Here is a 20,538-nt window from a genome sequence, read left to right as displayed (position 1 = left end):
TAAAACTATACCAAATTTTTTAAGAACTACAAGAGAAAAGAAACTCTAACAAAATGAGGGAAGAAAGATTTCTGGCATTTTTAATTTCCCTCCTCACTCATAGAAAGTAAGCTATTTACCTTGTTCACTGGATTCTCTTACGTAAGGCTTAAGGTGAGACATTTTGATAGGTCTTTTGAGTCTTGTCCCAGTATTGTCTCTCAGGACAGCACATCCACTTTCTGTAATATAGTCTATGACACAAGGACCAACCCATTCAGACTGGAAACGACCATCTTTCCACCAATTTTTCCTCTGTCTTAAAACTTCATGACCCACTTTTAAATGAAATGGATTTAATTGCTTTGGTTTCTTTTTAACAACAATCTTCCTTTTATTCAGTTCATCCAAATTGTTGTCCTCCACCTATAAGTACAAAAAAGAATAAAGAGATCAAAGAGTTATTTCTAAAAGTAAATACAAATAATATAACAAAATGGTTATTTATTGAGGTACTACTAAAAGGTAGGCATAAGTCCTATTTAATTTCTAAAACACCATTTTAAAACTTAGTATTACCACCCCTATTTTACACAGAAGGCAAACTAACATAGTAATTTTCCAAAGTCAAACTATTAGAAAGTAGGAAGAATACAGATACGAATTCAGCTCTACTTAAATCCAAAGTTTTTTTTTTTTATTATTGCCTCAGAATTTCATAAAGCATACTATTTAACCAAGATAAGCAGAACTTGATAAAAACACTTTTTTCTTTAAAGGTATATTATGTAAATATGCATGCATTTAAAAAGTAACTATCGCTTTATAGAATTTTACAGTTTTTGTATTAAATAGAATCACCTGGCCCACTGATGATGTATTTTTCTCCACTATTTTAGTAGTTTCAGCTTCTTTAATTGCATCTAGAATTCTGGCAAACATACTTGCATTATCACCATCCACTTCATGAAGATCATCTGAAGTCTCTGGCATATAAGGATTTCGATTAAACATTTGAAAATATGGTGTATTTTTAGTAGACTCCTATTTTAAGAAAAATAAACAGCAAATTTTGTGATAAAACATTTGTCTAGCTATCCTACCAAGTATAGGATTGATAAAAAGGCACATACCAAGTGAGTCACATTGAAGGCAAATGAAACTGCTGATAGGTGGTCATCCCAGTTGTTAGGGTAGTCAGCACAGTGTTTGGAAAGAAATGTTTTGATTGTGCTAGATGTACTTTCAGATGTATTAACAGTTCCAGAAGCATGAGAAATTACAATCTGTTTTGTACCAAACAGTCCATAGAGTTCAACATTGATCTGAAAAATACAAAATGACTTTTTAAAATTTGTATTTTTCCATTAATTAAAAAAAAAAGCTTTGAAAGAACTCGAATCTTTTTTAACTGACTACATCCATTTAAAAAAATCCATAATTTGTTATAATAGTTACTACTGATTGAGTCCTTACTATGTGCTGGTCAACACACTGGATGCTTTACCTTATTATCGTTAAACTTTGTGGTGAAGAAAAAAAACTTAATGGTGGTTTTAAGAGGTACTATTAACTCTGTTTTAAAAACGAAAAGCTGAAGCTTTGGAGATTAGGTGCCTCATCAAATACACACATACAATAAGGAAATGGAAAGACAGAAGTTAACATTACCTCTGTGTTCCAGTAATTTTGTAATTCAGCAGTCTCTTAAACAAAAACAAATACTAGGTTGCATAATCCAGGTCACTAATGTGTGACTGAACCTCTGTATGCATCTATAAAATGAAGAAAATCTTACCCATAACTCTTTTGAGGATTAAATGTTTATGTTTGTAAAATATTTAAAACAGTACTCGTCAAGTAGCATTTTATAACTTTTAACTGGTACTATTATTATTACTACAATTACTATGTGCAGAGTATTAAAGAATTTAAAATTAGGTTTAGAAAACTTGTAACGGTGAGTCTGTCAAGTGTAAAATTACTCTTTTTCCAATTATTATTATTTTTGACACATTTTTTAGAAGAAGAGTTATTTCAGACTAGTATTAGTAGAATAACTAAAAAAGGTAAAGCTAACAAAAACAAAACTGTATTTTCCAAGCTCCCTGGAAGGTAGGAGTGATTGAGTTATGGGAGAAAAAGATATAGGTTAAAGGTGTTGCATGAACTCAGCATGATTTTTTGGAAAGGACATGACTTCATTGTCGTTTCCTTTCTGACTATAACATAGACACTGTGATGTGGGCTTTGACAGCCATATTGTTAGCACAAGATTGAGTGTTAAATCCTAAAGATCATGGAAATAAAAGCTAGGAGCATTAGTTCCCATGGTGTTCATGGCTACCATTCTACCTGGACTTCTTTTACTTGAGAATAAAATAAACCCCAAAATTTACACATAATTTTTTATTTATACATTGGGAAAGGAGAGGAGCGTTATTTGTACCTGAACACACAATTCCTCACCAATATATGTACTAATTCAAGCTGCCTTTTAATTCAAAAGTAGTTAGAAAGAAATTCCAGAGTAAGTATCAATGGAGTCAACTTTAATCTGAGGTCTTGCTCAATGCTTTTAAATGACTCATGGAAAAGGCTTTAACTTTTTTCTTTCAAGAGGTTGCCTAGAAATGATTGAGTGAATCCATCTGAGAAAGACTATCTTAATATCTTTATCTCCAACAGCCTTTTCCCCCACTATCAAACTAGATTTTCCATCATTGTAATTTTAATTTTCCATGTTTTTTAAAAATTAAAGAAATTTTCTCATTGAAATGTTTATTCTCTTTTCTTTATAGGACTACAAATAATCCTTTATTCTTTGTATTGAAATAATTCTAGCAAATACCCTATGCTGTTAGAAATATCTCTATTTCTATCCAACTGTATAATAAACTTCCCATATTGTATATTGTTCTAATTTTTTTTTAAGATTAAAAAAGTAGTTCTACTAGTCTTTCCCAAAAATGTATTGTCTTACATATTCTGTTACACAGACCACTGCTGTATCAATCTAGGTAGGCAAAGTTATGCTGCAATTATAAAAACACTTGCATGTCTTGGTGGATGGCTTAACAGCAAAGTCTTACTTAGTACTAGTGCAAAACTGGTCAGCGGTCTGGGTGTCTTTACAAGGCAGATATTTTCCATTAAGTAACTTAATCACCCATCTCCAATGAGAAAAGTGTTACCAATCTAGAGTGTAGTATCTGGAATATTAATCAATTGTTCAAAGAAAGATAAGACTGGGAGATAAAGGAATTAAAGATGAGGCTTTTACTGCTTCTGGCTAAAAGTAACACATAGTCATCTACTTCATTTCTTTGGCCAAAAGTATTTACTTGAGCTTTCCCACCTGTAAGAGGTTAGACAGGCTTCCACATTTGGAGGGAAAGAACTAAACTTTAGTAACTTTTTAAATCACAAATGCAATTTTTGATTCTATATGTTAATCATTAGAAATTATAAAAGCAATATAATTATACTTCCTATAAACTAATAAATTAAGAAATCTGTAATCCCATCACTCTAAAATTAAAAATAACTTGAATTGACTGGATGCTTGGCTTAAGTGGTAGAACACTTACCTAGCAAGCACAAGGCCCTGAGTTCAAACTTCATACCACAAAAAAAATGGAAAAATCTCCAATTAACTTTAGATTTTAGTTTTTTATACCTATCTTTTAGTTATCTACATAAATATATATGTACACGTAATAAATTCTTTTCCTGGATTTTTTATTTTAACATTATATAAGCACGTTCTATCATTTTTCTTTGTTAATATCATTTTTAATGTCTGCTTTAAAATATATATTAATATATGTATTTGTTTCTTTGTAAATTTCATTATGGCTACATTAAAATATTGCATTATGTGGCTAGACATTTTTCTGAAACACATTTTTTGGATATTTAGGATGTTTTCCGTCTCTCACAAATATAAACAGTGCTGTGGTAAATATTATAAAACAGCTGTTTTTTCTTCTTCTGGTGCTAGGAATCAAAATCAAGGCCTCAAGCATGCTAGGTAAGCATTCTACCACTGTGCTACACCCTTGGCCCAAGAGCTATTTCTGAATTTGGATTATTTAATTAGAGTAAATTCTTTAAAAAGGATTGTTAACTAAAGAACAAATTATATTTAGGGCTTTTCACAGACCTTTGGCAAACTGCTTTACAAAACAGTTTCAAGTTGTGATGCTACCAGCAATTTAAGGTCGGATTATTCTACTTAGTCTGTTGGTATTACTCCTATTTTTTTTTTAATATATAAAAGCATCATCATGTATTATATTACTATTGGGTTTGAACATTTTCTCCATGTTTATAATTTTTATTCCCTATTGAAAATTATGCTTTCGACTAAATTTATTAGTTTGTTTAGCACTTTTCCACTGGATTTGCTTAAATTTACCTGAAAATAATTTTGCTATATTTAATTCTAAAACCATATTGCAGAAGTAATTTCAAATTGTTACTAAACTGGTAGCTTATTACATAACCCTTCCTTACTCCACTCACTCGTGACACCATTTTATCATTTCGACCAATTACAAACTCTGTCAAGATGCCGTTAACTGATGTACTCCATGAAAACTACTAGTTTAGTGTAGCTCACTGTCTCAATATTATATCAAGTCATTCTTTTGATGTCATATTTTTCAAAATTGGTAGTTGAGATGCTGTGAAAAATTACTATGCAAAAATCAATGTGAAACAGGAAATGATGGTAGTTTCAATATGATACCAAGGTTTGAGAAGTTAAACAACGGTCAACAAGTACTTAAGAGCAAGAAAACGGTTATTTAACAATGAAAGACACTTTTTTTTCCACTTATGACACACATATAGGTATATTTTATTTCTTTATTTGGTGCTGGGGATTGAACAAACCCAGGACTTCACATATCCTAAATATGTGCTTTAAAACTGAGCTACACTCCTGACCCAAACTATTATATTTTGAAATAGCTACTAAATTGGTTAGGATGTAAATGTGTTAAGTTATTTGGATGGACCTGTGCAGGTAAGAGCTGACATAACAGGTCTGAAACTGCTACCCTTTGAAGGGCCTAATTATGAGAGTGGCCCTTGGCTGGTGTTAAAGACCTTAAAGAACATTATGGTTTCTTTCAACCACTGGCATTTCCAACCATTCTCTAACTAATAAGGGTAGCTAACAGTTTATATAAATAATGCTGCCTATACTAAACACTTTTCCTTCTAAGAGTCTGGGATTTTAGTACATGTTAGGCAGAGGGTGCTTGTGTGAACAGACCCCCAACAAAAACCACAGGTAGTGAGTTTCTAATGAGTTTCCTTGGTAGGCAACATTTCACATGGTTGGAGTAATTCACCACTGGTGAAATTAAGCATGTTCTGTGTAACTCCACTAGAAGCTTGCATTTGATTTTTTTCTGGATTTCTACCCATATACCTTTTGTCTTTGTGATTCTGCTTTGTATCTTTTCACTAGCAAATCTTAGCCATTGAGTATGATTACATGTGTGTCCTCTTAATGAATCATGGAACCAGAGGACAGTCATAGGGACCCCTAACACAAGTCTTAATAACTTTAGGTATTTCTCTAGAACAGAGACATCAAAATTACTATGGACCAAGAAAATCTGATTATCTGATCATTCTTATATAGTACCCTGTCAATTATAAAATTCTTAAATATGTCTTAAAGACATGCTACATTTTTTTAGACTTTTCATATATTATTCTTGTGTGCTTATTCCTTCAGTTTAACTTTAATCTGGAAAAGGACAGGGCAAGGGAAAAATATTTTCAAATATTGAATAGTCTCATTTGTGAACAGGAAGTATTTTTGCATTTAGTTAAGACCTTTTTATCTGCCAATTATAAAAGTTTTAAGCTATAAGTGAACAAATACTATTTGGATCAACCTTCTCGTTTTAGTTTGAGGACACCCAAATTACTTAGTAGCACAGAAGTATTAAAACCTAGTCTAATTTCCAGTCCAACTACCCTTATATGTTATACACCTCTATACCTATAGCAATTTATCTGAATCTATTATAGTACCCTATAATGCACAGGGCACTGTGTGCTGAACTCTGAGAGGTTGTCATATTTGCTCCCAGACTAAGCAGTTTGTCTTACCTGCTGAATGAATTCATCTCTTTGGTCCATTATTATTTTCTGAGGAGGCCCATATAAAAAAAATACATTGATAATGGCTTTAGAAATTTCTGATACTGAAATAGCATGTAGAGGTAAAATTGTGACCCACTTTGTGAACAAATCTGTCACGATTATAGCATATACATGACTTCTGTTGCTTGTATGAAAAGGTCCCATCAGATCAACAGTAACTATACTCCATGGATTTTCCACCTTGAGAAGGTGCTGTTTAGGTGCTAGAATAACTGTATTTTTTGCCACTTGGCAATGTTGACAAGCATATACCTATAAAGAGGCAAATAATAAAGAAAATACAGACAAATGTTAAAATACTCCATATAAAGCAGTCTTATAAATAAGAATATTTAAATGCTTAATAGGTACTTTGTCTACTGAAGAAACTTTTGAACTAAGAACATCATGGGTTAAGCTTTTTATTAAAAACAACAGGCAAATATTAGTTGCTATTTCTACTAAATAACTATCTTATGGGGTCTTATTCACATGGAATGTAATTCTGGTTCACATTCAATAAATATTTATTAAATAAATAGTAAAGTAAGCTATTATTGTAAAGCAACAAAAATGGACATATTTATGGGGCACCATCTGATGTTTCATTTTCTATTTTAAACCAGTGTGAGTATATAGTAATTCTTTTATATAAAAGCTATTTCCTTATAAAGTTATTACTCACAACTTTATAAGTAAAGCTCATTCATTTATTTATTCCATTGCTATTTTATGGAGTATAATTTCAATCAAACAATATTTTTAAGCCAGACATTTTTTTAGGTCCTGGGAAGGGGGGAACAAAAATGAACTCCATGCTATCACGTAACTTTCATTTGAGTGAAGTGAGAAGAGATAAATTAACCAAGGTATAGATGGTGCCATTTCTCAATATAATTATGAAATTTCACTTTGGAAACTACTTTAAAACTAACTTCTGAAGAAAAACTTGAAAATTTTAAATAACATCTTATAGTTAAGTTTTGAGCAAATTTTTCATTTTTCAAATAATTTATCAAATGTAATCACAAATAACATTATTTCAAAAAATCATATCCATTCCAAAATGATAAAGATTTGACAAAGATTTCACTAAATGTCATAAAGGAATGCAAGGAAAATTTAAGTTTTGGGGTTTCTGCCAGGTTTGAGTTTTTCCTCCCTCCTCCCCTTCCTCTCTCTCTTTCCTTCATCTTTCCTTCCTTCTTTTGAGTGGTACTGGAGTTTGAATTTAGGACCTTTGCTTGCTAGGCAAGCACTCTACCACTGAGGAGTCAGTCATGTCCCCAACCATTATGTTTGACATTTCTTTTTTTTTTTTGGCAGTTCTGGGGTTTGAACTCAGGGTCTCACACTTGCTAGGCAAGTGCTCTACCACCTGAGCCATTCTACCAGCCCTATATTTGACATCTTCTATCTAAAGATGGAACAGGCACAAAATCTGACAGCCCACACTGGGTTTGACTATTATGAACAGTTTTATTCTCTTCCATAGAGAAAGTTCCATGTGACTGGCATTAAAGAGGTTTAGTCAAAGGGATTCCAGTCTCAATTACAGTCTGACTAAAAAAAGGAGTTCAGTGATGAAAATCTAGTTCTAAAGTATCTTTCTAAATGTGGTATTTTCAAATGTTTATGTAATACTTTTTCTAGGTCAAATTATACTTTAGTTATACAAAAATGATGAAGCGATATAACCCCCCTTTAATTTAGAAGCTTTTTGTACCAAAAACTGTATTAAAAGCACCTAATGAAAGATGATACCCAGAGTAAATTTGGAGCAAGAATGAATTTTGAACATTTATTAGAAAAACATTATTCAAAATATTCTACATATAAAAGCCATACCCACTGTTTGACATCATTGGTCACTGAAGTCCAATAGTAATTGGATTCTACTAGAGTGAGTGTTCTGGATATGCCATGATGAACTCCAGTGTCATTTTCATGGCATTCTCGTAGTGCTTTCTTTTTTTCCTCTTCTGAAACAATTACCAAACGATTTTGTTTTCTTTCTTTTCCAACATAAAATAGCTTTTTTTCTGAAATAAATGATATCAGAAAATACAGCTGTAATAATCACAACCTTACCTTCAAACCATGAGGATTTAAAATTTTACTTTTACAAAGTCTTTCTCAATTTAAAACTATTTAAAACTTTTAAAAACTATTTAAAACTTGCTACCATGCAATCTGTAAGGTCCTCAGCTACTATACTTACTAGATATCTAGGAGGAGCACTAGCTGCTAAAATTTTGTAGCTATTAATACAAGAAGAGCTAGCCTATTCACTAAAGCATGTGGTAACTATGGGACTAGGAAATTATCATTCTACAGGAGTACTCCAACTAAGAAAATACTTGCAGATGATTCCTAAAAATCGCATAACAAGTGAATTATGTACATTCATAATTCCTGGAACAACTTCCTGGAACAGAATTTTCCAAATATTTCATAACTACATTTTTTTTTAATAAGCAAGCATCTCTCTAGACTTGAGAAACAGTAGGAGAAACTTAATCCTCAAATTCTGTTTTCCTTAAGAGGATACTAAAAAATCTGCAGCTAGGAAGCAACCAGGGGATAGGAAGAAGCATTGCTTCTCCAGTGTGGATGGCATAGCTATTCAAACTCTAGACTATACCACTAAGACACTAATGTGCTTAAGCATGTGCTGAGTAGAACATTCCTTACTTAAATTATAAGGTAAGCAACCTGAGGACAGGAGTCCTGTCTATTTAACTCATCAATATACCTTTAAGACTTACAGTGTGATTGGCACACAGTAGGAATTCAGTTAACATATTTTATGTAAATGATTAAATAAATGAATGACTCCTCTGTTTAGTCTAAGAGGTAATGGGTCTGCATGTTCTTAAGTATAAGAAGTTATTGGTAAGGTTGTAGACAGGGAGAAATGATCAGGAACAGAGTGGTATGTATGAATTAAAATATTTGAATGCTATTTTTGAGATACATCATTATCAATTTTCTTGACCTATTTTGGGAAAAGCCTAATTCTGTAACTACAGACAAAAGTCCCATTAACAGCACAAACATTCATATACTTATTTGCCCACTATACTTTCTGTTTAACTCATTTCTCTTTCCCTTTGAAGGAAGGAGGGGAGAGAGCGAAAAACTGTTATGAGTTTTCAAGTAAATATCCCACTGCCTTTCAAATATTTATTCAATTCAGGGGAGTCAGAATCCAAAAATAAATGCAATTCTAAGAATATTTAATGGTAGAGGGAGGGAGGAGCAACAGAAATGAATAGTTTATTCTGTTTTTTATTTTAGTAAACAAAGTAGTGAACTTTACTAACATTTTCATACCAAGCATCAGATAAGCTCCTCACTGAGGATGGCATCTGCTTGAGTGCACCGCCTGAATAAGAATCAGTGAAGGGTAAAAGCAGGGGAAGTTTATTTAGGTAATTTTTTTTTCATGGTATCTCTTTTGGTCTGTAATTTAAAAGGCCCTTTTCATGTTTACTGGCCTTCAGTAATTTTTATTTTGCTTTTGACTGAATAGCATCATCAATTTAACTGATAATTGCTTAGCAAGAACCAGTAAGATAGAAATTCTTAGGTTCCCACAAAGAACACAGGTGGAGAACAATGTGTTATTACTCAAGATACTGAACATTAATTTTTACCTTTGAAGACAAACTTTTTTGCTGCTCTTCTTATGCCACTTCTCTCACTTGGCAGAGTAGTTGGATGATACTCACCTGTTCGCTTATAATATGCAATCTGTTTAAGATGAAGGTCACCATTTTTTCCACTACGAACCATTGGGAACCTAAGGTATTTAAAGACATTACTTAAGTGACAAGATAAATCACTGCTATTTCAGTTCAGGCTTCTGTCACATTTCTATTTATGTATGAATTGAGCATTCCCAGAATATTATCAGAGAGGGAGATAACCGCACTACAGAAAAGAAACAGTGATGCACAGGAATTAAAATTTTCAAGTGCTATTTTTGAGATACATCATGACAAATTATCTTATCCCCTTTCATCTTCTACACACTGGAAACAAAAAAAGGAAATGACCAAGTACACTTCAAAAGTTTGCTTAAAGTCTCACTGACATTAACTGAAATATTACTAGCGTAGGTTGATTCTGTTATGTGACATTTAAATAAATAGGTCATAAAGAGAGAAAAAATAATTTTGTATTACTTCTAAATATTTTACAATCATTGCAAAGTACAAGAAAAGCCCTACTCAAATATGTTAGATATATTTTGTACATATTCAAATGATAGATGATAGAGAAGATATTTAACAGCTTGACTCACACCTTATTCTGCACTACATGTAAACTAGCTTTTCTTGAACAAAATGATTTTTGATCCTGCGTATATTTTGTCAACACTGTGAAGAAAAATTTAGCTGAAAGGCAAAAACAAAACAAAACTTTTTTCTATTATAGAGTATCAGAAATATTGGGAACCTTTAAAAAAAACTTTTTAATTTCATATTTACAGCGGAAAGGAACTATTCTGTGTTGGTATCTGTTTACCATCACTCAACCCTCCATATTTATCTTTGGCCTTTCTCGCTAGGCTATTGTAGCCTTGAAGACTGATCCTGCAGACTGCACTTAGTTTTCTGATTAGATTGTTCAACAGGAAGTGCTGGCAAGGCAAATCAGAATGCAGAAGAAAGAGGTGAGGACATTTATTTCCCGGCTCTTTCACTAGATAAAGTTGCAACCCTTTACACAAAACTCCTCTAGGGAGCCTCTCTTCCCTGTCTAGTTCTCACTGGAAATCAACATCATTTCTTCTCCTTGACACTTCAGCCCTAGAGGTGGCAAGCATTTCCTGCTGCTGCTAATCTCCAGGCTTCTTTCATTATCCATACCTCCAAAAATAGAAGCGTCATTAATTTTTTTTTAATATCAGGAGAGTATATTTTCTGGTTCCTAATAGGACTATGACTGATGCTAATAATTTTAAAATTTTAAAAACAATATGAATGTTTACTGATCACTAGAGACAATGCTATGAACCATGGCTTAGATGGTCTATCAAATCTATTTCTCTATGATACAATTCATTGAACATTCAATAACCACCTTCTGATCTATGTAAAAATCCCAGAGATAATACCAGTGCACATGTAACATCCTTTAATCTTAGATTAGCATAAAGTGTAAACCACTTTAAAAGTAAAGCTTCTACAATGCTAAGACAGTCCCATTAATAAACTAAAAAACAGATAATTTTCTCTATAAAGTATGATCAATTAGTTTTTCCTAACCTTCTTTTCTCCTTCCTTCTCCACCTCCCTCCATTTTGAGACAGGGTCTCACAATGTAGCCCAGCAGCCCTGGAACTGTTCATGATCCTGTCCTTCCCTCCTGAATGCTGGGATTACAGGCATGTACCACCACACCCAGCCTTAATTAATTTTCAATTACATAAATGTAATACTTCATTTTATAATCAAACAAATACAGTTTCTAAAATATCTCAAAAATGAATGGATGGTGGTTTATGCATCTCACCTACTAGGATTACAGGTACATTGCCATCATGCCCAGTTTACTTGTTGAGATTAGGTCTCTCCCCTTAACTTTTTGCCCAGGCTGGTCTCAAACTCTACCCCGAGTAGGTGGTACCACAGGAATGTACCACCTGTGCAAAATGTACAGGAATGTACCAAGCCCTTAGATTAAAACATTTTATGAAAACAAGGTAAACAAGAGAGTATAGTATTGGCATTTTAAAAAGTATATTGTACACAGCTATGAATATGCCATAATGAAATTCCTGTACTTTGTACAATTAACATATGCTAACACAATTTTCACATGTGAAATAAATATTTCAATTCTTTCTCAATTAAAAAAAAATAGCCAAATACATCACTGGAACAGAACAGGGGCCCAGCAATACATCCATATATACATGCCAATTTACAGTAAAGACTTCAATACAGTGGAGGAAGATAGGGTCTTTACAATAAATAAGCTGGAACAAATGGATAAGCAAAAAATAAACCTCAATTGCCTACTGCAGAGCTTCTAGAAGAATTAATTCCAGATGAATCACAAATGTGAAAGACAAATGACAAAACTTCCGGGAGGAAAAAAAAAAACTTCAAAGCTTTGGGGGTAAGCAAATATTTCTTAAGCAGAACACACACACACACACACACACACACACAAAACACTATCTATAAAAGAAAAATTGTAATAGGACATTATCAAAATAAAGCCTTCTGTTCATCAGAAGAAACCATTAAGAAAGTGAAAAGGTTAGGGCTGGGGGCATGGCGCAAGTGGTAGAGCACATGCCTGGTAAGGGGAAGGTCCTGATTTTAACCCCAGTACTTTCCACTAAAAAAGAAAATGAAAAGTTATGCCACAGACTGGGAGAAGACACCTTGAAATCTTGAATAAATACAGTAGATCCTTAGTATCCGCAGATACTTGTTTACAAAGAGATCAGCACTGAGGAAAAAACAGCAAATGAATGCTTGGGAAGCACAGAATTTAAACACAACTGATAGGAACACAGGACTGAGAGCTTTTCTGGCTCAACTGCTCTTGGTCAGAAATTCATGGAATAAATTCAGGAATAACAGGCTTACTATATACCTAATGAAGGACTAGCTTACACTGTATATACCTGGCATTTACAGCCTTCTCTCCTCTTAGGAGAGGGTAAGTGATAAAGAATGAAAATGTATCCGATGATGCTGGTGATAGTCAAATAGAGAGGGGCAGGTGGAAAGCAGACTGCAGTGAAATACGGAATGAGTAGACACGGAGAAAGTGGTTTCAGTTAACCTGCATCTTAGCTACAAGACAGTTGTTAGAGAGAGATCTGATGTTCTCTCATTGACCCAAAAAAAAAAAAAAAAAAAAAACCAAAAAACTATGGAGCACCTGCTATATGGGAGACACAACACTGGAGTATATCCTCTTTATCTTCAGAGAGTTTATGTTCAAGTAAGGAGTCAACAATTGTTTGATGGCCACATTCATAGTACTGTTCACAATAGCTAAAAGGTAGGAGCTAAAGTGTCCAATGACAGATAAATGGATAAACAACACATGGTCTATACATAGTGAAATATTATGCAGCCTTAAAAAGGGAGCAGATTCTATGGATGAATCAAGAACATTATGCTAAGTGAAATTTAAAAGTCTTAAAATGATAAATACTGTCCGATTCAGAGAGACAGAAGTAGAATAGTTTCCAGTGACTTGAGGGGCAGGAGGGAATGGAATAGGGAAATTATTGCCTAATGGGAACAGTGTTTCATTTATATAAGGTGAAAAGAATTCTGGAGATGGATGAGTGGTGATAGCTACACATGAATATGAACGTAGTTACTGTCACTGATGAAGTTTATACTTAAAATCATTAAGATGGTAGATTTCATATCATGTGTATTTTATTATAATTTTTGAAAATATAAAAAATTTAAAGACAGATTGTTTGGCTTTCAGGGAGGGAAAACTCAAAAAATTTAATTTTAAGGAAAGGGTTTCTAAAGACCATTGGACACAGAAAGGAAAATTATATGACTGATGGCTCTTTAGAGGGCAGTAGGCGATAGCAACCAATTCACCAAGGATTAGTCTTGCAATCTCTCCCGATAATAACATTGCAATGAACAAAAAGGAAACTAAATTTCTCTTTCCGAAATACCATTAAAAATTCCTACAAAGGTTTTTGTCTAGAATGTAGAAAGCTGTACAGTTACTCACATCCTAACAATGAGGAAAAATAAGTAATAACAGTAAGTTGCCAGTTCCCCCCCCCCCCCGAATTTATTTATAGATTCGATGGAACTGAAATAAGAAACACAAAGCTCTTTTGTAGAAACTGATAAGCTGATTCTAAAGTCGATAAGGAAAATCAAAGGACTTAGAACAGGTAAAACAACTTTGAAAAATGAATGTAAGGAATTTCACACTAGTTGATTTTAAGACTTCCTAAATGCTATGATAATCAAGACTGTGTAGTATTGGCAAAATGATAGCCATTGATCAGAACAGAATAGTGTCCAGAAGTAGTCAAATATAGTAAACTGATTTCCAACAAAGGCACCAAAGTAATTGAATGAAGAATGTTTTTAATAAATCTGGAACAACTAAACATCCATGAGAAAAGATGAATTTCAATTCATATGCCTTACCATATGTAAATCCCAGCTATTGGTAGGCAGAAATAGGAAGACTGCAACCTGAGGCAACACAGGCAAAAGCAGGAGACTCAATGCAGAAACAAACTAAAGCAAAAAAGTGCTGGGGGCGTGGCTCAAGTGGTAGAATGTCCTAAGGTCAAACTCCAGAGTCACAAAAAAAAAAAAAAGAAAAAAAGAAAAAAAAAAAACCACACAGGCAAAGAGATATGGTTAAGTAAATAAATAACTGAAAAATGCTCAACATCATTAGACAATGAAAAATGCTAAATAAAGTCACAAAGGATACCACCATAAAACAACAAAGATAAAACAAAAACCGAAGAATACTAAGTAACACCAAAAAGGCAGTGCAGTGTTGGTGGGACTACGTATGCATTATAGGTAGGGTGTGCCTAGGAAGGTGGGGACTGTGAGGAGTAAGAATATCAGATGTTTGCCAGAAACAAACAAAAGAAAAAGAAATTTCAGATGTGTGACATTTAGGCAGACCTCAGTATCCATGTTTGGAAAAAGAACATAATAACTATCCCTTGTTTTTCACAATTCTGAGGACTAATGAGATAATTTGAAAAGTCCTTTACAAATACTATACTAATATATAAGTATTATAACTTATCATTTATATCAGATTGTTTGAAATAACAGAAAATCCTTTCTCAAAATCTTTGTAAGGAAATAGATTTTTTAAATCGCTTGCATTAATGGTGGTTACTATTTTAGAGCCATTTTTACAGCTATAGCAAAACTCAGAAGATGCAGGAGGTGTATATTTTATAATGACAATATAGTTTAATGTAGTTTACACACTGCCGATTCCGAGGGTACAGACAGATGACAAGGAAAAACAGAAACTAAATAAGAAGAAAACTCAGACCACAGAAAGCATCTTTTTTTAAAGTGAATGGTTAAAAGTGCTGTTACTAGTATTAACTTAAGGAACCAGTAGTTTTTTTTTTTTCTTTTCTATTTACCATCTGCTCCTTACAAGCCATCTATTACAGAAACAGCTAATATGAGAAAATAGTTTTAAACTGTAATATTCTGGACAAACAAAAGGGAACTAAGACAAAAGAGAACTAAGAGGTTTGAATTACATAAGTGGAGATTATTTTCGGGTTTCACCGGATATGCTCCTATTTTCAAGCCTTTAGGAAGTAGAAAAGGTGGAGAAGGTGGCTGATCACAACTTCTGGTTTTGCAAGAGGAACGTTAGGATATCTGGTTGATCTTTTCACACTATATCCTGTACAACATCAAATAAAATCAACAAATACTTGGGTGGGTTCTTATTGCTCAATTCCTTTGACAAGTGGTATCGTGTGTGCCCAATAAAGCTAACTATCACTTTAAATAAAGTTAAGAGGTGTGTTTCACCAAGGGTAAAACCCACCAAGCTGCCAACTTCAGCCTCTGAAAACTTACAGTAAGCTTGTATTCCAACTGAAAAATGTTAAACTTGCAATGTTTCAATAAACACGTTAACTGCGGATCAGAATCCTGACTTTTGAATTATTCTGTTTACATTTCTAACAAATGGACCAGCTCAGTTTTTCATAGACTGGGAAATGAAGACACCAAGCAACTCTTCCTCATCTATTTAAGTGTGCAAATTCATTCAGCAAGAAGTGCTTTTAACCACATGATACATAAACTCATCTTCATTTCAAACAGATAAAATCATCTTCATTTTGAAACTTCTCTACTTTGGTTCAGAAATGCCAACGTAAAGCAGATAAAATGTATACCTTCCCTTTGAAAACACGTGCAAAGAGCTTACGTTTCTCCCTCCGGAAAAGATCTGGGCCACATTTTCAGATTAAATGACAACCATTATAAAGGGTGAGCATTCTCTAACGTCGTCAAACATCCCTGGCATTGAGTTCACTCCAGTGCTCAGCGTTTCCAACGCTACCTAACCCGCAGGAAGCGTTTCCTGAGCGTTTTCACCACTGTTTTTTGTTTTTAGGCAAAGTCCAGCTAAACTCATCAGCAGCGGTCACACCCGCCGTTCCTCCCCGAACCCCGCCACCGCACTCGCACTCCCTCGCGCGGGATGTCGCAACGCTCAGGCCCTCCCGCCCTAACGGCGCCTGCGCAAAATCCCCACACTTTCTTAGGCCAGTCAAAAGGAATTTTTTTGAAATTATTGTCAGATTACACCTCACTCAAAAGAGCAGTACCGATAACAAAGCACACCAGAAGGACCACTCACCGAAGTGGTCCCAAATGCAAACAACAGGATTTGAGTCTCCTTTCGCGATTTATCTGGTGCTGCCGGAAACGGAACTACCCGGGCCGTTAAGTAGGGAGGCCTCCTGTGGGCTGTGGAACCTTGCTTAGGAAAGATGAGGGCTGATCCTTGTTGCTATTACCGGAAATTGTTCCAGACGGTGGCTTTTCCGTGAGAGACCCAAGGCGGGCGGGGCAAGAGGCGTGCCCGCCGCTCCTGAGGTGTAGTAACGCCCGAGGTACCTTCATGTGGCTGTCCAGCCGCCACTGAAGGGAGAAAGCCCTCGCTTGCGGCTACAACTGCAGTCTCTTGACAAACACCTCATCCCGGTTCTCGGAATTAAAGAGAGGAGAACCCGAATCTGGATGGGCTCGGCCATCCCCAACAGCTCGCGTGACGACCGCAGCCGTGGCAGGTGAGGCCCGGAGTCGGTGGAGAGCTGAAGCCGCCGCCGGGCATTATTGTCTTTGTCCCGGACTGAGCTTTGCGGGCTCCAGACACGTGCTGCTTGAGCGGTGACAGCTCGGTCCCGGGGTCGGTCCTTTCGCGCCCTGGTTCCTCTTCTTCCTTCCTTATCGATTGTTCTTCTTGTGCTGGGGTTTGTTACACCAGAAATTGCAGCTCGGCGAGAAGGAACGCTTTCGAGCTGCGTCTCCTCCTGCCACCCCGACTTGGGGACTGCGAGGGTGGAGGTGGCGGTTTTAATTTCCATCCCTTAGTCCTCGTCCCGCGGCGTGTTCTGGCTTCCACGCCCACTTGGAAAGGACAAAAGCCCCGCGCGTTGTTGGAGATTGCATGGGGTTGCATCCTCGCGCCGACCTTTGCACCGCGCTCCCAAGTGCTGGACAACTTCCCGGGATTGGCCACCCTGGAGTCCTGTAGGTAATAGTTATCTTGCTTTAACCTGCTGGGAGGCTTAGCCTTAGGAGGAGGAAGAATGGCTGCTTTTAGCACCAAGCTTCTGAGCGCTACACCGGTTTTGCTGCTACAAAGTCATCGCTGAAATAGTTTGTATTTTCAGACAGATAAAATAATGAAGATAGCTGCCATCGATGAGTCACTGTGCCAGTTGCTTTATTCTCAACGAAGATAGCTCTCATTCATGGGTCACGGTGCCAGTTACTCCTGAGAGTACTAATAATCTAATATATGTCGCATGGTTTCTCTCAGCAATTCCATGAGATCTATATTAGATTATTAGCCTCATTTTTCAGAGGGAGAAATAGTCAAGTAACTCGTCCTAATAAACTTTTGCCAGTAGTAAACTTTTGAATCTGTACTAGAAACCTGATCTGACGCCAGAAATCTTTATTGTCCTACCCTTATTTTTCCATGATTACAATTTCTTCACTAACAGTTTCAGTGGCTAAAAAATATTCTTTCATTCATTAAAAAAATTGAATGTGCCTCCTTATGTTAGACAGACATAACCTCTGCCTTCCTAGAATTTAAGTACTGTGATACAGAACTAAGTAGTTCAGAATCTCAACCACTTACTGCAGCACAGGCTTATTTTAAGCAAGCAATTAAACTGATTGCAGAAGGTTCAGAGTTGCACTTAAATTTTAAATTCATGTGACTTGTAAAATAGTTGGGAGAGTATTAAATTGGACAGTTGGTACAACATTGATTGATCACCCAAAGAAGTGCTGTGTGCCAGGTTAAATACTGGGAATGTATAGATGAAGCCTTTGTTCTCCAACAATTTCAATGCAACTACATGCAGGTAAGGTTATGTAACTATTTTCTTAGGTGGAAATGGTATTGTGGTTATGTGGGAGGATGTACTTATGTTCTGGAGATGGATACTAATAATATTTAGATATGACATATTGGTGCCTATGAGTTACTTTAAATGTACAGCAAATGCATGTATATGTGCATATAAATAAAGGTATATATGGCAAAATATTTGCCATTCTGAGTCTAATGGTGGGCATATAGATGTTTAGTGAACTGTTTAAACCTTTCTGAATATTTAAAATTTCTTGTAACAAAAAAAAAAAGGGGGAGGAAAAAGCCCAGCTCTGATGGAAACAGATAATTATGATAGATCTAAAAATACTGTGGAGCATAGAGGATGGGACAGGGTTCCAATGTGTATTCGGGGCCTGACAAAGGCATGATAATTTTCAGGAAAGCATGTCTTAAAGCCTTCCAGTTGGTTATTTAAAGAGGAATAGGAACGTCCAAGGTGAGCATTGAATTCCAGACACAAGAAGTGTGGGCTTAGCAAAAAAAGTATTGTCTAAATACTTGAAGAAGAAAAATCATTGTGAAGTTTGTGTAGCACTTGGAATAGGCTTATTTTAAATAATCTTATAAATGATGCTAATTTGCCTTTGCCAGCCTGCAAAAGTGTATTTATACCCTCTTGTGTAACTTATTAGTGCCATGGAATTTATCCATTTATAGCAATGTTTCTACTGGAGAATGCTTTATTTCAGGAAAACTGGTTATGTGTCTGTGTTCAGGTTGAGTAGCAGGAACTGGAGCTCCCATTTCCTTTGATTTTTTTTTTTTGAGGGGGGAATCTATGTGAGGGGATACAGTGATGGCTTGGAAAGATTTTTAAGCCCAGCTAAGGAAATACTGCATAGAACTGATGGATTACCCAAAGTGTTATCTTAAGAACTAGGTAGCTCTGGCCAGGATCTGTAAAGGTATAAAAAGGAAGATTGTGTATTCCAGGCAGTAGTGTTTATGTTAGTCTCAAGCAGTGTGGTAAGAATGGAAAAGATGTAATGAGGTCTCTAGTAGCAGCAGAGGCAGAGGAGTTGCTGTGGCTTCATTAGCTAGAAGCTAAGTTGGTACATTATAAGTTGAGGTATTTTATTTGTTCTTTGCAGTTAAATTAGGGTCAGAAATTTCTGTCTTATTTATAACAACAGTTAACAAAATATAGAAACAGGTAACATTTACTGAGTGTTAACAAATGCATGTGACATCTACACTGTCATTTAATCTTCAAAACAATATATGAAGCCAGGCACAGTGGCTCATACCTGTAATCCCAGCTACTTGGAAGGCAGAGATAGGAGGATCATAGCTCCAGACCTGCCCAGGTAAAAAAAAGTTATTGAGACCATATCTCAGAAATTCAGGCTTTGGTAGGTTATAGCTATAATACAGCTACTAGGAATGGTTAGGTAAGAGAGTTGAAGTCCAGTGCAGCCCGGGCAAAAAAAAGCATGAGACTTTATGTGAAAAATAACTAAAGCAAAAAAGGGCCAGGAGCATAGCTCAAGTGGTAGAGCACTTGAACGAGACCCTGAGTTCAAAATTCAAGTACTGCCAAGAAAAAGGAGATTTTTAATACCATTTTACCAATGATGGCTAGAGAGTTTCAATAACTTGGTTAAGGACACAGGCTGAGCAAATTTCAGAAAAAAGCATTGAAACCCAGTTTTGTCAGTTTTGAGCAATTGTTCTGAGAGTATATTTCCAAGTCAAGCAGCATCAGCATCACCTTGGGACTTGTTAGAATATTGGTCCCACCCCCAGAGTTTTTAGTTTAGAAGTTTAGCAAGCACTCCATCTGATTCTAATGTATGCTAAGTATCAGAACTGTGGCTTGGAGGATTGAAACTTTTAGTAAGATGGCAGCTATTTCAAATTTAGAAATCAGGGTTAAGTTGTATTTCTCTTTTGCACAGATGTGAGATTCTGAAACCTGGCTGCTCATCCAATTTTAAAATATAGATTGTTTAGTTAAGAATTACTGCTTAAGAAAATTTGTGGTAGGACCAGTAACTTGTGCTTTTACAGTTCATTCAGTCCATTCAGGGCCATTGCTACAGAAGGAACCTTAAAAATAAGGAAATGATCAATTCCAACATTTTAACATGTGTGGCTTTAAGACCAGTTAATATTCTTTGGAGTTCATGACTGAAAGGTAGTGCTTAATGATGTGGAAATGCTGTGTGCATAAATTATAATTGGTTCAATTGTTAGAGTCTAAAGTGGAAATAATTCAGAATGTCC

At 35.3% G+C, this 20,538-nt stretch overlaps 2 protein-coding genes across 21 annotated transcripts in view; one reads left to right on the top strand and one right to left on the bottom strand.

The window, feature by feature from the left end:
• Positions 1–16,674, bottom strand: part of Gin1 (gypsy retrotransposon integrase 1) — a 28,592-nt gene extending 11,918 nt beyond the window's left edge. Inside the window, exons 1-7 of one of the 5 annotated variants that reach the window (XM_020167857.2) lie at positions 16,537–16,674; positions 9,807–9,952; positions 7,996–8,189; positions 6,115–6,420; positions 1,113–1,304; positions 841–1,023; positions 120–405 (exon numbers count right to left, since the gene is read on the bottom strand). In XM_020167857.2, the coding sequence (XP_020023446.1) occupies positions 120–405; positions 841–1,023; positions 1,113–1,304; positions 6,115–6,420; positions 7,996–8,189; positions 9,807–9,945 (1,300 nt within the window). In that variant the 5' untranslated portion in view covers positions 9,946–9,952; positions 16,537–16,674. Of the gene's footprint in view, positions 1–119; positions 406–840; positions 1,024–1,112; positions 1,305–6,114; positions 6,421–7,995; positions 8,190–9,806; positions 9,953–14,315; positions 14,394–16,069; positions 16,361–16,536 lie in introns of those variants that run through there. The other 4 variants (XM_074077026.1, XM_074077025.1, XM_074077027.1 and 1 more) reach the window with 4 other exon arrangements.
• Positions 16,675–16,830: 156 nt separating this feature from the next.
• Ppip5k2 (diphosphoinositol pentakisphosphate kinase 2) overlaps positions 16,831–20,538 on the top strand; it is a 79,446-nt gene continuing 75,738 nt past the window's right edge. For 11 of the 16 annotated variants that reach the window (XR_012449081.1, XM_074077021.1, XM_074077018.1 and 8 more), the window contains exon 1: positions 16,832–16,969. The gene's annotated coding sequence lies outside the window, so the exon portion shown is untranslated. Of the gene's footprint in view, positions 16,970–17,290; positions 17,437–20,538 lie in introns of those variants that run through there. The other 5 variants (XM_074077011.1, XM_074077008.1, XM_074077012.1 and 2 more) reach the window with 3 other exon arrangements.

Source organism: Castor canadensis, chromosome 6, assembly GCF_047511655.1.
Source record: "Castor canadensis chromosome 6, mCasCan1.hap1v2, whole genome shotgun sequence".
NCBI lineage: Eukaryota > Metazoa > Chordata > Mammalia > Rodentia > Castoridae > Castor > Castor canadensis.
The sequence above is the reverse complement of the archived record's forward strand: the minus strand, read 5'-3'. Positions and strand labels throughout refer to the sequence as shown.